The sequence below is a fragment of the Anopheles aquasalis genome, chromosome 2 (assembly GCF_943734665.1).
Source record: "Anopheles aquasalis chromosome 2, idAnoAquaMG_Q_19, whole genome shotgun sequence".
Taxonomy (NCBI): Eukaryota; Metazoa; Arthropoda; class Insecta; order Diptera; family Culicidae; genus Anopheles; species Anopheles aquasalis.
Genome location: NC_064877.1, coordinates 50,809,506 through 50,825,000, shown reverse-complemented (window position 1 = coordinate 50,825,000; position 15,495 = coordinate 50,809,506). Strand labels below are relative to the sequence as shown.

Genomic DNA, 15,495 nt, shown 5'->3' with positions numbered 1-15,495 from the left:
TTAAATTCCAGCAATGTCATCGACCTTCGACCGATGCGAGATTTTACATGTTTTTTCTTAATGCCAATTTTTACCGCGACCTCTCTCCAACAATTGGCTGCTGCAATCAGATACAATATATTACTTTTGATGGATTTTTACGGAAACCATCGTAGAATCATTCTTGGAAACATATGCAAAACGAAATGCCATACACCTATCATGATTCAAAGTTAACAGCTATGCTCCGCAAGCATGAAAACACGTGAAACAAACATCAATTATTTTGTACAATACGTATCCGGTACCAAACACTTGGTATAACATTTCATAATGCAATGGATAATTTAAAAATGGTGCACTATGGTTTCATGTAAGCTTTATCCTTTAGTTTTGCTTATATGGTTTTCTCTGATGATAGTCAATGTATATTCGAAACAGATTAATTTTGGCTTAGTACAGTTAAATGCTCGAAATAATGAGAGGTTTCATAGAGAGTAGTAAAGCGGCAGAGTCTATGGATTTTCAATATGCAGACATTAATTTGATACCATGTAAAATATAAACGGGGCAATTTCCTGTAATTTGTTCAATCAAATGGAAAAGACTCTTGCTTGATTTGCCAATAATTATTATACTTGCCTCAAACGGGGTCAGGAGCTGAGGTCAATGACTTAGCAAGTTGTAGAAAATACCACTCAACCATCTGGGAATTTATGCAAGCTAGCTCATTTTTCCAAATGTATTAGTGTACGCGCCTCACCTAGGTCTCCATTCCAACTACCCAGTTGGAATGTCATAGTTGTAGCATTGGCGGGTAAATCGGTTTATGAATTAAACTTTCAACAAAGTAGTTAATCGAAACAATTTCTACGATACACGACAACAACTAATTGGAGATGTTTGTTGATGTTGAAAATTGGATTGGATTTTACAATATATCCTTTGATGCTTCTTTTGAGCTTGATGCTTTCTTTTATCTTTTAAATCCTCGATTCCAATTTAGAAGATGTTGGTTTGTGCTCTTATCCAGTAGTTCTTCTATAAATAAAACTTGATGATTTACGGGAACAAAATAAGGATCAATGATGTCATGTTAATTAATCAAAACTCATTTGAATCGTAATTTAATTTCAATTTCCGGATTATATATTTGTTACAAATTATAAATCATTTGTAAGTATCCCTTCCGTTATTTGTTGTTTTTTTATGCCTCTGTATCAAAAGGGAACCGCAGTTTTTAGTGTTTAGTACTCTCATCCTTGGGTGCGTGGGTGAATTTTCATTGGATGCATTTTCTCAACTCGTAATTCGATGTGTGCATTCCCCACCTGGAAAACTAAAAGGCTACTTGAATACGTTTGAGTTTGTTTTTCAAATCTAAAAGCATTCATTTTCCATCAAAGTATATTTAAATTTCGCTCGAATACTTTGATTTGACTTTAGCTATTTTTTAAATAATAACATAATTTAATGCATACTCCTGCTAAGAAAAAACTTACAATAAAAAAATTAACTTGTGATATGAAACGAATAATTGAGGCAAAGAGTATATGTTTCTAGGTCAATTGCGGTTAGCGTTAACGACAGAAGATAATCCAACATCACCGTCTAGCAGGTAGGTGAAGAAAGAAAAGAATGTTTAAGAGACAATGCTTCCTTCGAAAAATATATTAAGGGTTTGTGTTTTTGAAAGTTTCTGCAAACACATCTTGAGCTAACATTTGCCTCGATTTATTAATGCCCAAGACATTGCACGACACTCGTATGTGTATGTATATTATGAAAGTACAGAATCCCGTGCTGCTTTGACGGTAACCGTAAGATTGAAGATAGAAGGCACTGTTCGTGAAAGGTTACATTCGTTCCAGTTTTCTTCTTCGCTGGCAATTTCTCCAGGTCTAACCACTGACGACGAGTGGACGTCTGCTCAAGTAGGTTATCGACATGCTTGAGGGCGACTAAGCATACCATCGACGACTTACTATAGGTATCCTACCTGATTACTTCACTCGACTTTGGCTTGCAGCTTCAGCCGAGGTATTACTGGACTGGAGAAAATTATATCACTGTATTATGGTGTGATCTACTTTCTAACTTGGTCTTCAAACCACAAGAGAAGGAAGTAAATTGAATTAGCGTCGCTTCTCGTTGAGAGCTAGAAAGTAGCGACAAAGAGACATATTGCCTAAAAGTTGGTTTTATGACAAGATGGGAATTTGGAAAGCATTCGAAATATAGGCTAACAATGACGGTTCCAGTTGTTCTTTGATTTTTTCACCGTATCGACTACATGCCGAGTATGAGACTTTATATGTACAGTATTCGATGTTTCGCTAGTGATGTTTAAAAGTTGAATTAAAATTGTTAAAGATAGTAATTAAAAAAAATGGTATAACACTAATGTTGACCCTCTGGACACTTTCTTGCTTTTAAGGGAGTTACGGTATTTAATTTTTTAGTGACATATATTTTTACATTTTTCCGTGAATGCTGATCAATGTTTTGGATCAATCGGAGAAAACTCGACGAAGTTTTAGAGTTTTGAAAATTTGCGCTTCATACAAGGCTCAATGCAGCGTGTTATTTTGAAGCACGTTTCCTAAATCAACGTTTTAAAAGTCGGTGCCCATCATAGTCGATCGATCGATTTGAAATTTTTAACAAAAATTCAGATGACCCGTCACGTGTCTACGATGGGCACCGGAAAAAGCACCTTTTCGAAAGCAGGACTTGCTCAATTTGATGCCATTGATGATGTTGTTAACAAATTTTCTTCAAATTAGAACTAAATATTCTTCAAAAGTTAATAATCCATTCATTTGAAAGCATAAAGTTGAATAGTTACGTAACAAAAAATCGTCATAAATGAGCTTATTTTTGCTCCGAACCGAAACCCCCCGTTAAACCAAACAAGGTCGAGTGAATCGCGAGTGAATTCGAGCCGAAATTGCTTAAAATAAGATCACTAAAAAGAATAAGTTCGTTCTGGCAATTAAGGACGGTCCAGACGCTCAGATCTTGCTCGTCCAATCGGCATCGTTTTTTTTACTTTTGACTCGCCAGAGACATTCTTAAAGTGCAAAAAAACCTAAACCAACAAATTTCACACTACGCACCTGAATTAATGCAGATTGGACAGATATTAATGCTCTGCTGCTTCCAACCCGTCTGAATTGACCGATATTTGAAGAGACGGCAAAATGTTCCCAGAGCTCAGATCTAGATCGCACGAGGTGTTTGTACGATCAAGATCTGAGCGTCTGGACCGTGCTTTAGTTCTCGATCGCGAAGCGTTCTGAAGCGTTCTCGAAGTGTTCTGAGTGATGTGAAATGTTATTCTAGTTAGTGATAGTTTACCGGTTTCAGATCGCCGCCAATATGCATGCATTAAGAACAGATCGCATTGTATTGAGCCACATTGCAATTCAATTAAATAAGTGATTGACTTTCAAATCGAAAACCAAAAGCCCAATCGAAAATAGTTCTTCATTCGGTAGCATCGACAAGATCTCGCCAATCGTTCGCGATCAACAGAGGCGAAAACAGCGCAACTCAGTGTTACCTAGAGTGTGGGTTAGTTGGTTTCCACAAAGTGTGTAACAAAGTGCAGTGAAAATAAGATTATAATATAATAATATTAATATGTCGCCCGGTGTGTCAAAGTGTTTACAAACAATGAAATTGAGTGAACAAACAGCGCCTTAAGATGGGAAAAGATCCCCTAGGGGAGCCTCTTGGAGCCCCATAGCACAGTAAGATAACTCGGGCCCCTTAATTTTTTGTCAATTATAGTACGTTCTTTTATACCTTAAAGTTTGAGATTTTTACACACTAAAACTCGCTTCCAATGGCTCTTTACATTGATCATTCAATTGTTATAATTGGAAAATATATACATAGAACAAAGTTGTACGAGCATGAGTTTGCGTGGCGCCGCTGTAAAATTTTGAGTCACAGTATTTCATTTTGTTCTATAGTCTTTTGCATTCTTTTTGGCAAAAACTGCTGACCACATGTGATATTTAATGGTATTGATCAATCAATCAATATGCGGCTGAATGCCTGCTGAATGCTGAGAGAGAGAAAAACCAAATCGATTGCCCGAGTTTGAAATGCTACAAGAATACTGAAACCTGATCATATTTTTCATATTATATTCAATTACTTACATCATAGTTCGTATGAACACATGTTTTAAACACAAACGGCGTGTATATTATGCGCGTATTTTAACAATCTTCTAGAGAACATTTGCGGGAATTGAGCCATTAATTTTTTTCCATTTTTCTTTTGTTTTATAGTAAACTATTTCATCAATAAATATTAAGTGTGATCTTTTCGGTAACGTAAACAATTCACCAAAGAACAAAAATGATTTGGACTTGGTGCATTGGATTCGGTGTGTTAGTTCTTTACATAGCAGTTACATTCTGGGTCCAACGAGATCAACCACCAGGCCCCATTGGAATCCCTTTGGTGGGCTATTTACCATTTATTGATGCTAAAAAACCCTATGAAACTTTCACACAACTATCCAAAAGATATGGACCCATCTACGGTCTCAGGATGGGTAAGGTATACGCTGTTGTTCTGTCGAATTATAGCTTAATTAGAACTGTGTTAGCTAAGGACGAATCCACGGGCCGTGCACCCCTTCATATAACGCATGGTATCATGGGTGGTTACGGTAAGTGATTTCATTTCTTAACGAGCATATCACATTAAACATACCTTCAGCGACAGTACGCTACAACAACATAAAATAAATAAAAAATAACAACAAACATAAACAAAAAACTCTTTTCTAACGAAGAGATGATGTGCACTTTTTAGTATGTTAATAATTTTTGTGAGTCGCTGAATTATCAACTACTAAAACTTTGTCAGCTTTGCTTCGATTAGTGTCAAACCTGATATTAACTAGTTGAGATGAAACACATAGTTTGTATGAACACTTTTAACAACAGTAACGTAACTTGAGTATCTTGCTAGAACCAGAGAAATCCACATCGTAAAATATTGTTTCAGGTTTAATCTGTGCGCAAGGTGCTTTATGGCGGGACCAGCGAAAACTATCCATTGAATGGCTGCGGCGACTAGGTATGACTAAGTTTGGATGTACACGAGATAAACTCGAAAAAAGAATCCACTCTAGTATAAAGGAAATGATAGAGGTAAGATTATAATGTCGATTTCGCACTTGAAAAGATTCATAAGGTTTATGGTTTGGTACTATACGATGATTCTGCTTTTGAAATGTTTTACGTAAAAGGTTATTGCCACAAATGCAAGTAGTGGCTTTGATCCATCCGCCACTATTCATCATGTTCTTGGAAATCTTATGAACGATCTGGTTTTTGGATTAAAATATGAAAAACTGGATAAAACATGGCAGTTTCTGCAGCACTTGCAGGAAGAAGGAGTAAAGCACATTGGGGTGTCGATGGCAGCCAATTTCTTACCATGGTTAAGGTATTTTGTGTTTTTTATGGTACATTTCCTCTTGTGTATGGTTTGTTGATTTAAAACTGAATTTTAGATATTTCCCATCCACTCGACGTACGATCAAATTTCTGCTAGATGGTAAAGCGAAAACACATGCGATCTATGATGCGATCATCGCCGAAAAGCGAAAAAACCTGCAGTCCCCGGATGTGTCTGATATAAATAGAGAATGCATTTTGAAAAGCTTTCTGGAAGAATCAATGAGCCGTCAAAAAGCAGGAAGAGCCGACGCTTCGTACTGCAGTGATGTACAACTTCGTCATCTGATGGCCGATCTCTTCGGAGCTGGTGTTGATACTACGTTCACTACTATTCGATGGGCGCTCTTGTATATTGCTTTAAATCCGGCGATACAGCTTCATCTCCGGCAAGAAATGGAGCAGGCCTTGACCACGAATAAGGCACCTAATCTCGATGACATACTCCTACTGCCCTACTTACGTGCTACTATTGCCGAAGCGCAGCGCATACGAACAGTCGTACCTGTTGGGATTCCTCACGGGACGAAGAAGGTTGTAAAAACAGACTTATCAAACGGAACAACATAGTATTCATGTGTATAAAACAATTTTCAGGAAATGATGATCGCTGGCTTTCGGATTCCTGCCAATACCATGATCATGCCTCTGTTGTGGGCCGTTCATATGGATCCAGATAACTTTCCAGATCCGGAAAAGTTCAAACCGGAAAGATTTCTCGACAAAGATGGAAAATTCTCAGCTCCCCATTGCTTTCTTCCGTTTCAATCGGGCAAGCGTATGTGCCTGGGAGATGAACTAGCCCGATACGTTCTGCATCTTTACGTTGCTAACTTACTTTTTTGTTGCGATTGGTTCGATATCGTGCCGGAAGACGCATGCTCTATTGATATGACCGGAACATGCGGAATCACCTTAACCCCTCCAAAGTATCGAATGAAGTTTTATAAAGTAAAACACAATCGTGAGCATTTCTAATTGAGCACCTTTTATTTCGTTTTCGCGTTTAACATCTATTTTCATTATTTAGCATAACTTTACGCATGGCTATCAATGCAACTTGACATTTTTAAGCAACTCTATTTAACTGCCAGCCACTCTAGTTATAACGTGCATCGATCGTATCTTGAATCTGGCATCGAATTGAACAAATGAAACATCAACGTAATAAAATAGTGTATCATGCAATAATGTACACTGTATACTGCAAAAGCGGATGATTTGTTCTAATTCCACAATAGGGTATTTGGCACGAGAAGATGTTTTACAACATCAGTGGCTTTCACTATTTCAGATTTATAGCATTCAAGCCGTATCTGGTGATACGAATTGTAACAGATGAATTGTCAAATGGGTATACTAACTACATTAAATACTCGACTAACTCAAGCTAATTCAAAACAGATGGGAAAAGGAATCAAATGGTTCTGTTTATTCTGCTGCTTATACATGCTTGCATGCAGACTTATGTCTATATCTTCTGAAAGTGTGGAAGAAACTTTGATATTTGAAATTCTCTTCATTTTCTCATTTATAAATTTTTTTTTGTATTGTTATACTACAAAATATGATCATAATAGTTTTAACAAATGAGCACAAGAATCTAAACCAGAGTTTTGTAAGGTAGGCATATCAGATTGTTGTGTAAGGCTTAACAATAGGATTAGGGATAGTTAATTGAAATGCAATGTTCTGCGATAAATAATTGTTTTATTGATTTTTTCGTGCTAAAAAGAACTATATAATACTATCGCATAAATGAAGCATGTTTTCATTGTGCATGCTAGTTGAAATATTTTTATGGAATTAATAAAAAATTTGAACATTTATATTTATATTTTAATTCCTCATTACTTTAATGAACACATAATTTTTGGGAGGACATATGTCTTCTTCAACATACTGACTTACTTCTTCTTTCAGAAAAAAACTCCCGCTTTGTAATAAGAATAATAAAATGTCATGGATCCGGCCTCAATTGTTATTAATGACGTAAACTCGTTTGAGTGGTCCATGACCCACTATAATTATGTAACAGAAAACATTCGGAGGGATTCGGTTTAAAAGCTGATACAAATGTTAAACAAATGTAACATACAGAGCATCAAAATCGTTACCTAGTGTAACAAATACATATTTATCTCCTTCGACTCGTTTGAGGCTTACACTGTTATTAAAACGATTTTTCATGTTCCTAGTTTTTAGGTTCAACCTCAAATTGAGCTTCAGCGGTGGAACCTTTTAAAAATGCACTTTATTTGACTAGGCATCTTGTGAGATTGAAAAGCTTTGAAGAAAGCGAAAAACTTAATAATTTTGCTTCTAACAGAGCTGTAGAAAGAATAAGTTTATAGCGTGTTGCGCGATAGTCTATTCTGCAGCATTTATGTCGTTTTTCGTTGTTTGCTGGCACTCCTCGTATGCTTTATAGGGTAGGAACATACCGTGCTCAGTGTTTACTGCTTTTATTTCACGCTAGCTGAAGTTCCAGTAGATGGATTTCGATTTCGTAGCTGAACTTTGTCAATAGTAGATATCGCTTGCGCTCCGTATTTTTTCGAGCGATACTTGCAGTGGCCGCGGTATAAGTTTTACGCGAAATGCCTGAGGACTAATGGTAACACCAATGATGCCCTTCAGACTGGGTAGCGGCTCATTTTCAGGTAGTTCAATAGTAAAGGTATGCATGATAGAAGCAAAGAACAGGAACAATTCCATTCGTGCCAACACATCGCCGAGACAACGCCGTCGGCCAACACCAAACGGTATGAAGAAGTCCGGCTTATGCACATTACCTTCGGCGTCTAGGAAACGGCTTGGATTAAATTCATCTGGTTTGTCCCACAGATTAGGATCCATATGCACACTGTTTATCAGTGGTACTACGTAAGATCCCGCCGGTATTGTGTACCCATTAATTACTACATCGCTAGAAAAATAATAAAACAGAAAGTTAAAATTGCGCGTCGTTGTATACGTTTAGCTGTAAAATGACCACACAGTTTGCTTCGCACAGAGAATCCTGTAGCCAATAGAACGAAAAATGCACGTGACGAAGCCTCCTGGCCTGTCACGGTGGAGAGCTTGATGACACAAGAGTTCTAGTTCTCTGAATCGCGCAGCGAAATAAGAGAAAATGTTTAAAAGGAAAACAAAAAGCATCACCACGTCCGTCAGACTTTCGCTTTTACTGACCACATAATCTAGTTACCCACTTTTCGAAAGAACATCCCCATTTCGCCCCATTTCGTCTTCTTCATTTAGCACCGGTCCTCCCTCATGTATTAGTTACCTTGTAAGCAAAGTTGAGATTGCGTTTTTATTATTTACCACCTCCTTCTCTTGGCAACATTGTTCCTTTAGGCACAGGCGCATCCAACATCGCCCCGATCAACGGGTCTAACCCAATGCATTACGCCACACATTGAAACATGTATGCATGTAGCACAGGAGGAAATACGAGAATTCCCGTTAATGGCGGTTAAAAGAATGTGGAAAAGCAAGGCAGGCAAAAATCGTCCGAAGACTAACCGGAGACGAGATGTGTGAACCATGCTTCAGAGAGGCAAGTGATCAACAAGAACACGCGGGTCATCATGAACCTTCGTTCAAAGCAGTATGTATATAGCTTATATATATATATATATATATATATATATATATATATACATATAGATACACGCATATATGCTTTGCATGCGTTATAACGGAAGACGTTGGTGTTTGGTTTATGCTGGAAAAATGTCTCGATTACGCGCGCTCGACATCGAGCGCGTGCAGCGACATTTAGGAAAATTAAATTGTTTGTAACGGACTGGTGCTTACCTCTTCGGAGAATGAGTTGTCGCCAGAGGTACAATACTTGAAATTCTCATCACTTCCAGAATGGTCGTCTCTGTAATTGGCAAATATGGAACGTCCTCGATCTTTGGTAGTCGGTTACGTCCAACCACTTGATCCAGCTCGTCTTGCACTCGTTTCATGGCATCAGGGTGTCGTAGCATAAACACATTCAACCACAGTAGAGTGGTTTTAATCGTTTCCATGCCGGCGGAAAACAGATCGGCTATTACCTGCATCATTTGAATCTCTAGATATTGAATAAAAAGAGTAAAACAAAAAGTCCAATAAAATGCACCAATTATTTAAGCACCTACAATCATGAACTGCGATTGATACATACCGTGGTCTTTGCCCTCGAACAGCTCCGCATCCCGGCCCTCCAGACGAGCCTTCTCTATTTCAGCGAGGTACGCATCGACGATATCACGGATGCTGCCGGTTTGAAATGTACGTTTATGTTCCTCTATAATTTCGCGATAAAAGTCGAACATTTCCTCTCGATTTTTAGCTATTTTATTCTTTGCATTGATATTTCCCGGCAAATACTGAATCTGTGGGATATAGTCGATTGTGTGTATCTCGCCAAATAGTCGCATTCCCTCTTCTATGAGCCAATTGAAACGTTTAAATTTAGGGTCGTCGATCGAGAAGCGCACTGACATAATAATATTGCAAATCACGTTGCTAACCGACACGGACAAGTAGCGACTGAGATCAGTGGATTCATTGCTAACAGCACTTAATGTAAGCAACAACTCGGTTACTTCAGTCTGTTAAAGTGAAATATAGAAAAGTACAAGGAATAAGGCAAGTGAATTTAATTTGCTTTTGTTTTTAAACCGGCTATGATCGTTTTTCATTAACTAAGTACATACCATAATCCTGCTCTCCATCAGATGTTTCTTGTTGCCAAGCACAGTCATACCAAAATTACGTAGCTTTTCGTGTAAGAATCTGCGTTGATCCTTCCATAGCGCTCCTTCGCTGTTGATAATTCCTATCAATCAACAATCATACATTGAAAATTGGCAAATAGCAGGTGACCCGAAAACCCCGAAATCCGATCCCGACTCTACCGTGTCATGATTGCTGAAGATTGATCGAATTTTTACGATATTATCGCTAACGATGGTGTGAATTTCAGATAGAATTCTCTAACTAACTCCGAGTAGAATAGTATGAGGTGTCAGACAAAAATTGTTAATTATTGCAAAAAGAAATTAAAACTGAACGGCCAACAATTCTTGCCAATCAGGTTGATGAGCTCTGTACAGTCAGCCCCAGACCAGCTCAAATAACATTGACAGTTAGCTCTTAGTCATCAGAACTGCACAACTGTAGAAACATTCCGGTGATATGTACAAAAGAGATGACGGACAATACACAACACGATTTTATTGGAATCATTAAGCGATTATGCTCCTACCTTGCTCAATATTTGTCCAACAAGATATGCGTAAAAAGTTTAAAGAAATTACGTGACGTGACCATTAGAACATCGCTCGTGCTTATAGAAATAATGTTGCGTGTGACAATGAAGATTATGTTTGCTTGTATCGATACTCACCAAAACCTCCTATTGTTTTCAGCAATGGCGAATGTGGACGGCCTGTGAACTCTTCTGTTCTGAAGGTCTCGCGGATGATCTTGTAATCACTAATAACCACGGTCAACTGTGCCCCCAGCTTGGCACTGAACAACGAACCATACTTCTTAGCCAGTATGCCATACTGGGTATGCTTTTCGTGTCCGATAAATGTTAGATAACCAAATATTGGCACACCCCATGGTCCAGGTGGTAGTTTATTAATTTGAGACACCAATCGTATTAAATACTGCAGGAATAGCACACACGAAAGCGCACACAAAAATACGAATAGCGTCTGCCGCACGTTTAGGGGATCGTGGAACTCTTTACTCAGCAAGCCCACAAGGTAGGAATCGATGAACATTTTCTCCTTTCACAATTTTTTGGACCGATATGTTTGATTACTACGATAAGCGATAAGGGCTTTGCTGAATGATGAACACACAACGATAGCACAATGGAATTAAGAAACCACACAACACACAACAGCTCAGAGCACAACCACACACTAGATATGGCACAGAAGCGTTCAATGTTGATCACATCTGGTAAGCATAGAGTTTAGAGCACGAGAAATACTTAAGCACACGCGGAGTCGTACTCAATCGGCATCGAAGTTAAAAAGCACGACTATAATGAATCGGTATCCTTCCACTCGGCTTCCACTTTTATAGGCGCAGATCCGGACAAACTCGCTACGAATCGCGCACCTAACTGCGCCAGATCTTTCGTACGTAGAGCGAGCAAGAAATGGTGAGCCGAACGACAACTGGAAGGGGAATCGCCGTTGTATCAGAAACTTAGGGGAAAACGCGTGAAGAGATATCCACCACCGAAGAACCCGAGCCAGAGATGAACACGCGTTAACATCTCGTGGTTTCTTCTCCTGCCGAAGATGTTCGGGTCGACGATCACCTTCATGTGGCAAGTAGAAGAAAAATGTGTCAAGAGAGTTTCAGGCTTTCGCCTCAGTCTCTGGTTTGAGCTACAAGTCTCGAAACATAAAAATCGTCACGTCAATTTCCAGCAAGACCTGTTTGCATAGTGCTGTCTGTATCTTATGAATGCAGATGTCAGCATTCAATAAATCAGTGCTGAAAACGCGATGCTTTCTTCGTCAAGATGTGCCGATAATTCAGCGGAAGTCAAATTTGATTCAATTCTTACATTGAATAATAGCAGTCGTAATGGAAAAAATACTGCTCATCCCTTCTTATAAAAAAAGGCTTACTGGGCGTTGAAGTAGTGTAGTTGCAACGAAGTACTAGCTCGACTTCACTAGCAGAAATCAATTTCCGCTACTCAAAATGATCTCGGTTGCCCTCACAAAACCATTCATACAAAAGATTTCAATGACTGCAGCGCTTCAAACCTAGTAGCGATTAGTTTAACACCATCCTTACCTTCGCAGCACTTCCTCGCTCCGAGGAAAAGGATCGCTAGGTTAATCACTCTTCAACAATAGATAGTGTTAATAGCGCATAACTTTTATAGACCCATTAGACGCATTTAGCTTACCAGTAACAACAATATAGTGATAGTACAGTTTTGTTCAAAATAATAGCAGTGCCGAACCACCTAGTAAAGGAATGATCATTATTCAAGTATGCGTTGTCTATTTTATCAACCGATCGTGTGGTTGTGTAGTGGTGGGATCACTGATAAGATAGACATACTACTTGCACCATCAATATCATAATTTGTTGATATTTTTGCGAGAACTGCTGCAACGTCTATTATTTTGTGTTTTAAAAAAAATCGTTGCGTGTTTTGCTTTTCTATCAATCGGTTAATATGTAAAACACAAAAAATTAACGGAAGGCAAGACTTTTTTATTTTTACAGTAGTAAAATGGGACCCTCTAACCATTGTTCTGTAGAGAATCGGAATTTTATATTAAAAATATGGAAAAGTAAGAAAAGTTGTACCAGCAGGTTCAAGAATTACTGGGGTGCTCTGCCAAAATGATCAGCAATGATTTAAAATGGAAAGCGGAGGCAAAAACTAGTGCCGGAAGCGATGCACGTCTCAGAAGACTGACCGAAAGATAGTGAACATATCCAAGGAGAGATCCAACAATCACTTCCAACAGGATTAGGGTTGCATTGGACTTGTCTGCGAGCACAGTAAAAGTCAGGCGACGATTAATAGAATCTAATCTGTACGCACGAAGTCCCCGTAAAGTACCCTTGTTGACGAATCGACATGTTGCAAACCGTCTTAAGTTTGCAAAAATCCACGTCGACTGCTCCAAGGAAAAATGACGCAATGTTTTGTGATCTGACAAATCCAAAGTAGCGTTGTTGGGATCAAAATACCATCATCAGTACGTCAAGACGTCCATTTGCCACAGAATACCGACCACAGTATACGGTAAGGACAATGAAACATGGGGGAGCCATGGGATGTTTTTCCTGTTATATTGCTAGGCCATTTTATCGTCACAGACCATCATGCATACCTGAGAATCTTCGTCTAGGTCATGCCATTGAAATTATTATTTCAACAGGATAATGATCCTAAATATACTAGTAAACGCGAAAAAGCGTGGATTCAGCCGAAGAACATCGAGGTTATGGAGTGGCCAGCGCCGTGTCCTGATCTCAATTCCATTGGGAATCTATGTCAAATATGCTGTTTCGGAAGCAAAGCCGATGAAAATGGAAGAGTTTTGGTTAGTAATTCGTGAGCTGCGATCTCTGTCCCTCGATGTTAAAGACTGGGAGCTATATGCCTAAGCGATGCGACTCTGTAATCAAGAATAAAGGCTATACTACAAAGTATTGATGAGGAAAAAACAATAACAGTACCACGGAACCTTTTTTTCTTTTCAAATTTGATATTCTAGAGTGAAAATACTAGGAATGGTGAAACACTGCTATTTTTTTGAACAGCTACTATTTTAGTTATTTTAAAATTGCCCTTAGTAATGGGCTGATTTTAAAAAGTAAACTATGCATTCTTGTTTAGTTTTTGCTCCTTTTTGTATAGACAAGAAACAGATTTCGAATCGATACACCACCCACTGCTATTATTTTGAACACAACTGTAGATCTTTATTTTTTAACAAGACCCAACTAGCTCTCACAAGGCAAAAGCAGATTTTTGGAGCTGAGATGTAATTTTATAAATCATTTAATTAATGAGTAGGAGCCGCCAAGAAAGAAGATATTTGCATACTTATCTCTCGCATTACTCGTTAAAAATGAAATTATCATTGTGATAGATAACTTTGAACTGTACCATTATCTTTCACGATTCATAGGAAGCAGTTTTCACACATTCGTCAATGAAACGCATTTTATACAAGCATTGTTCTGTTTATTATTCTTTGTTGACTTGGTATATGTGTCCATTCGCTAATACAGCTCCTTCCATTCATGAGTACCCCATTTGTTGTATGCGCAATTATGTGCAATTTCTATTGTGTTCAATTCAGTAACAATGCAGCTGCTACATATTTGTTTCCTACGCAGCAACTTAAAAGTATCCTCTTATGCTCTTGTTGAACTTGAGTATTCGCAGATTATTCTGTTGTTTATCCACCTAATACTTTCGGCAAAATAGGCACATTTTTATGTGTTTTAAAACGACACATTTTAACTGTTTATTTGAAAAAAAAAGTCCCATTCGATTATAACCTTTAGAGAATGTTTAACAAAAGTTTTCCAAAGAATATCGTAACACCGTGCTCCATCGTGTGACCAAACAAAAAAAACCGTTTCATTAGGATTATAAGTTTTTGGTGATAAGTAGCCAAGTATCGGCCGGAGTGATTTTCGAAATTCCAATCTTTCCATTAAACTAATTTGTGAATAAAATAACTTAAGATTTTGAGCACGTGAGTTGTGCGAAATCTGCCGAAAAGATCAAGAGCGCAGAGTATTTACGACGCACAGTTTACTATATTCTTGAGAGGTCCTTCACACACAAAAAAAATAATGAAAAATGAAATACAACTAAGTACGTTCCACCAAACATCCCTGAAATTAAGATGTATGTTGCTGTATAAGTTCGATTGTTGACGTAAGAGTGTAGGGGCCCCGAAAATGTTGCATTATTACGTTGCAATACAGAAAGTAAGACTAAACATTCTATACATGCACTTTAAATATAAAAAAAAAGATCGGTGGTGCCTGCACAAGAGACTTAGATTTTCATATGATCGATATAAACTGTATTTTTGACTTGAGATTGTACATCGAGCGTCCTTCCTTTAATTGTCTGCTTTTGACCGAAACAACAGAATCATCGTTAAAAAGTTCAGCAAATAGGAATAAGTATGATGAATTAATAATTGCGGAGAGTTAACAGTATTTCAATTTGTAATAATCAAAATATACACTTTGGTATATTCTATCAAGGATGCTTATTGCAATTATATAAAACATATAAACTCACTATAGTATACATTCTTACTTGCTGCCTCAATGAAATATATTTTAGCTTAATATCCATCTACAAAATATTTCAAATCCAAATAAAGATCTTAAGAAACCCTTAAGTAGCAGTAGCAAAACATGCCTGGATCCGAATTGCTGATTCGTAAATGCTGCAGGTTGGTATAATATCGTTCCTTTATAAATGAGTAGTGATTGC

General features: G+C 37.9%; 2 protein-coding genes across 2 annotated transcripts; one reads left to right on the top strand and one right to left on the bottom strand.

Moving 5' to 3' along the window:
* Nucleotides 1-3,383: 3,383 nt before the first annotated feature.
* Nucleotides 3,384-7,484, top strand: LOC126570132 (cytochrome P450 306a1). The gene is made up of 6 exons (XM_050227667.1): nucleotides 3,384-3,555; nucleotides 4,284-4,669; nucleotides 5,011-5,156; nucleotides 5,255-5,454; nucleotides 5,522-5,999; nucleotides 6,063-7,484. The coding sequence occupies exons 2-6, from the start codon at nucleotides 4,354-4,356 to the stop codon at nucleotides 6,441-6,443; spliced, it is 1,521 nt and encodes a 506-aa protein (XP_050083624.1). The 5' UTR covers nucleotides 3,384-3,555; nucleotides 4,284-4,353; the 3' UTR covers nucleotides 6,444-7,484.
* A 375-nt stretch (nucleotides 7,485-7,859) lies between these two features.
* LOC126570131 (cytochrome P450 18a1) lies at nucleotides 7,860-11,260 on the bottom strand. Its single transcript, XM_050227666.1, has 5 exons — nucleotides 10,876-11,260; nucleotides 10,184-10,305; nucleotides 9,649-10,078; nucleotides 9,291-9,555; nucleotides 7,860-8,394 (listed from the first exon to the last, which is right to left on the bottom strand). Exons 1-5 carry the CDS (start codon nucleotides 11,258-11,260, stop codon nucleotides 7,989-7,991), a joined length of 1,608 nt encoding a protein of 535 aa, XP_050083623.1. The 3' UTR covers nucleotides 7,860-7,988.
* Between the last annotated feature and the right edge of the window lie 4,235 nt (nucleotides 11,261-15,495).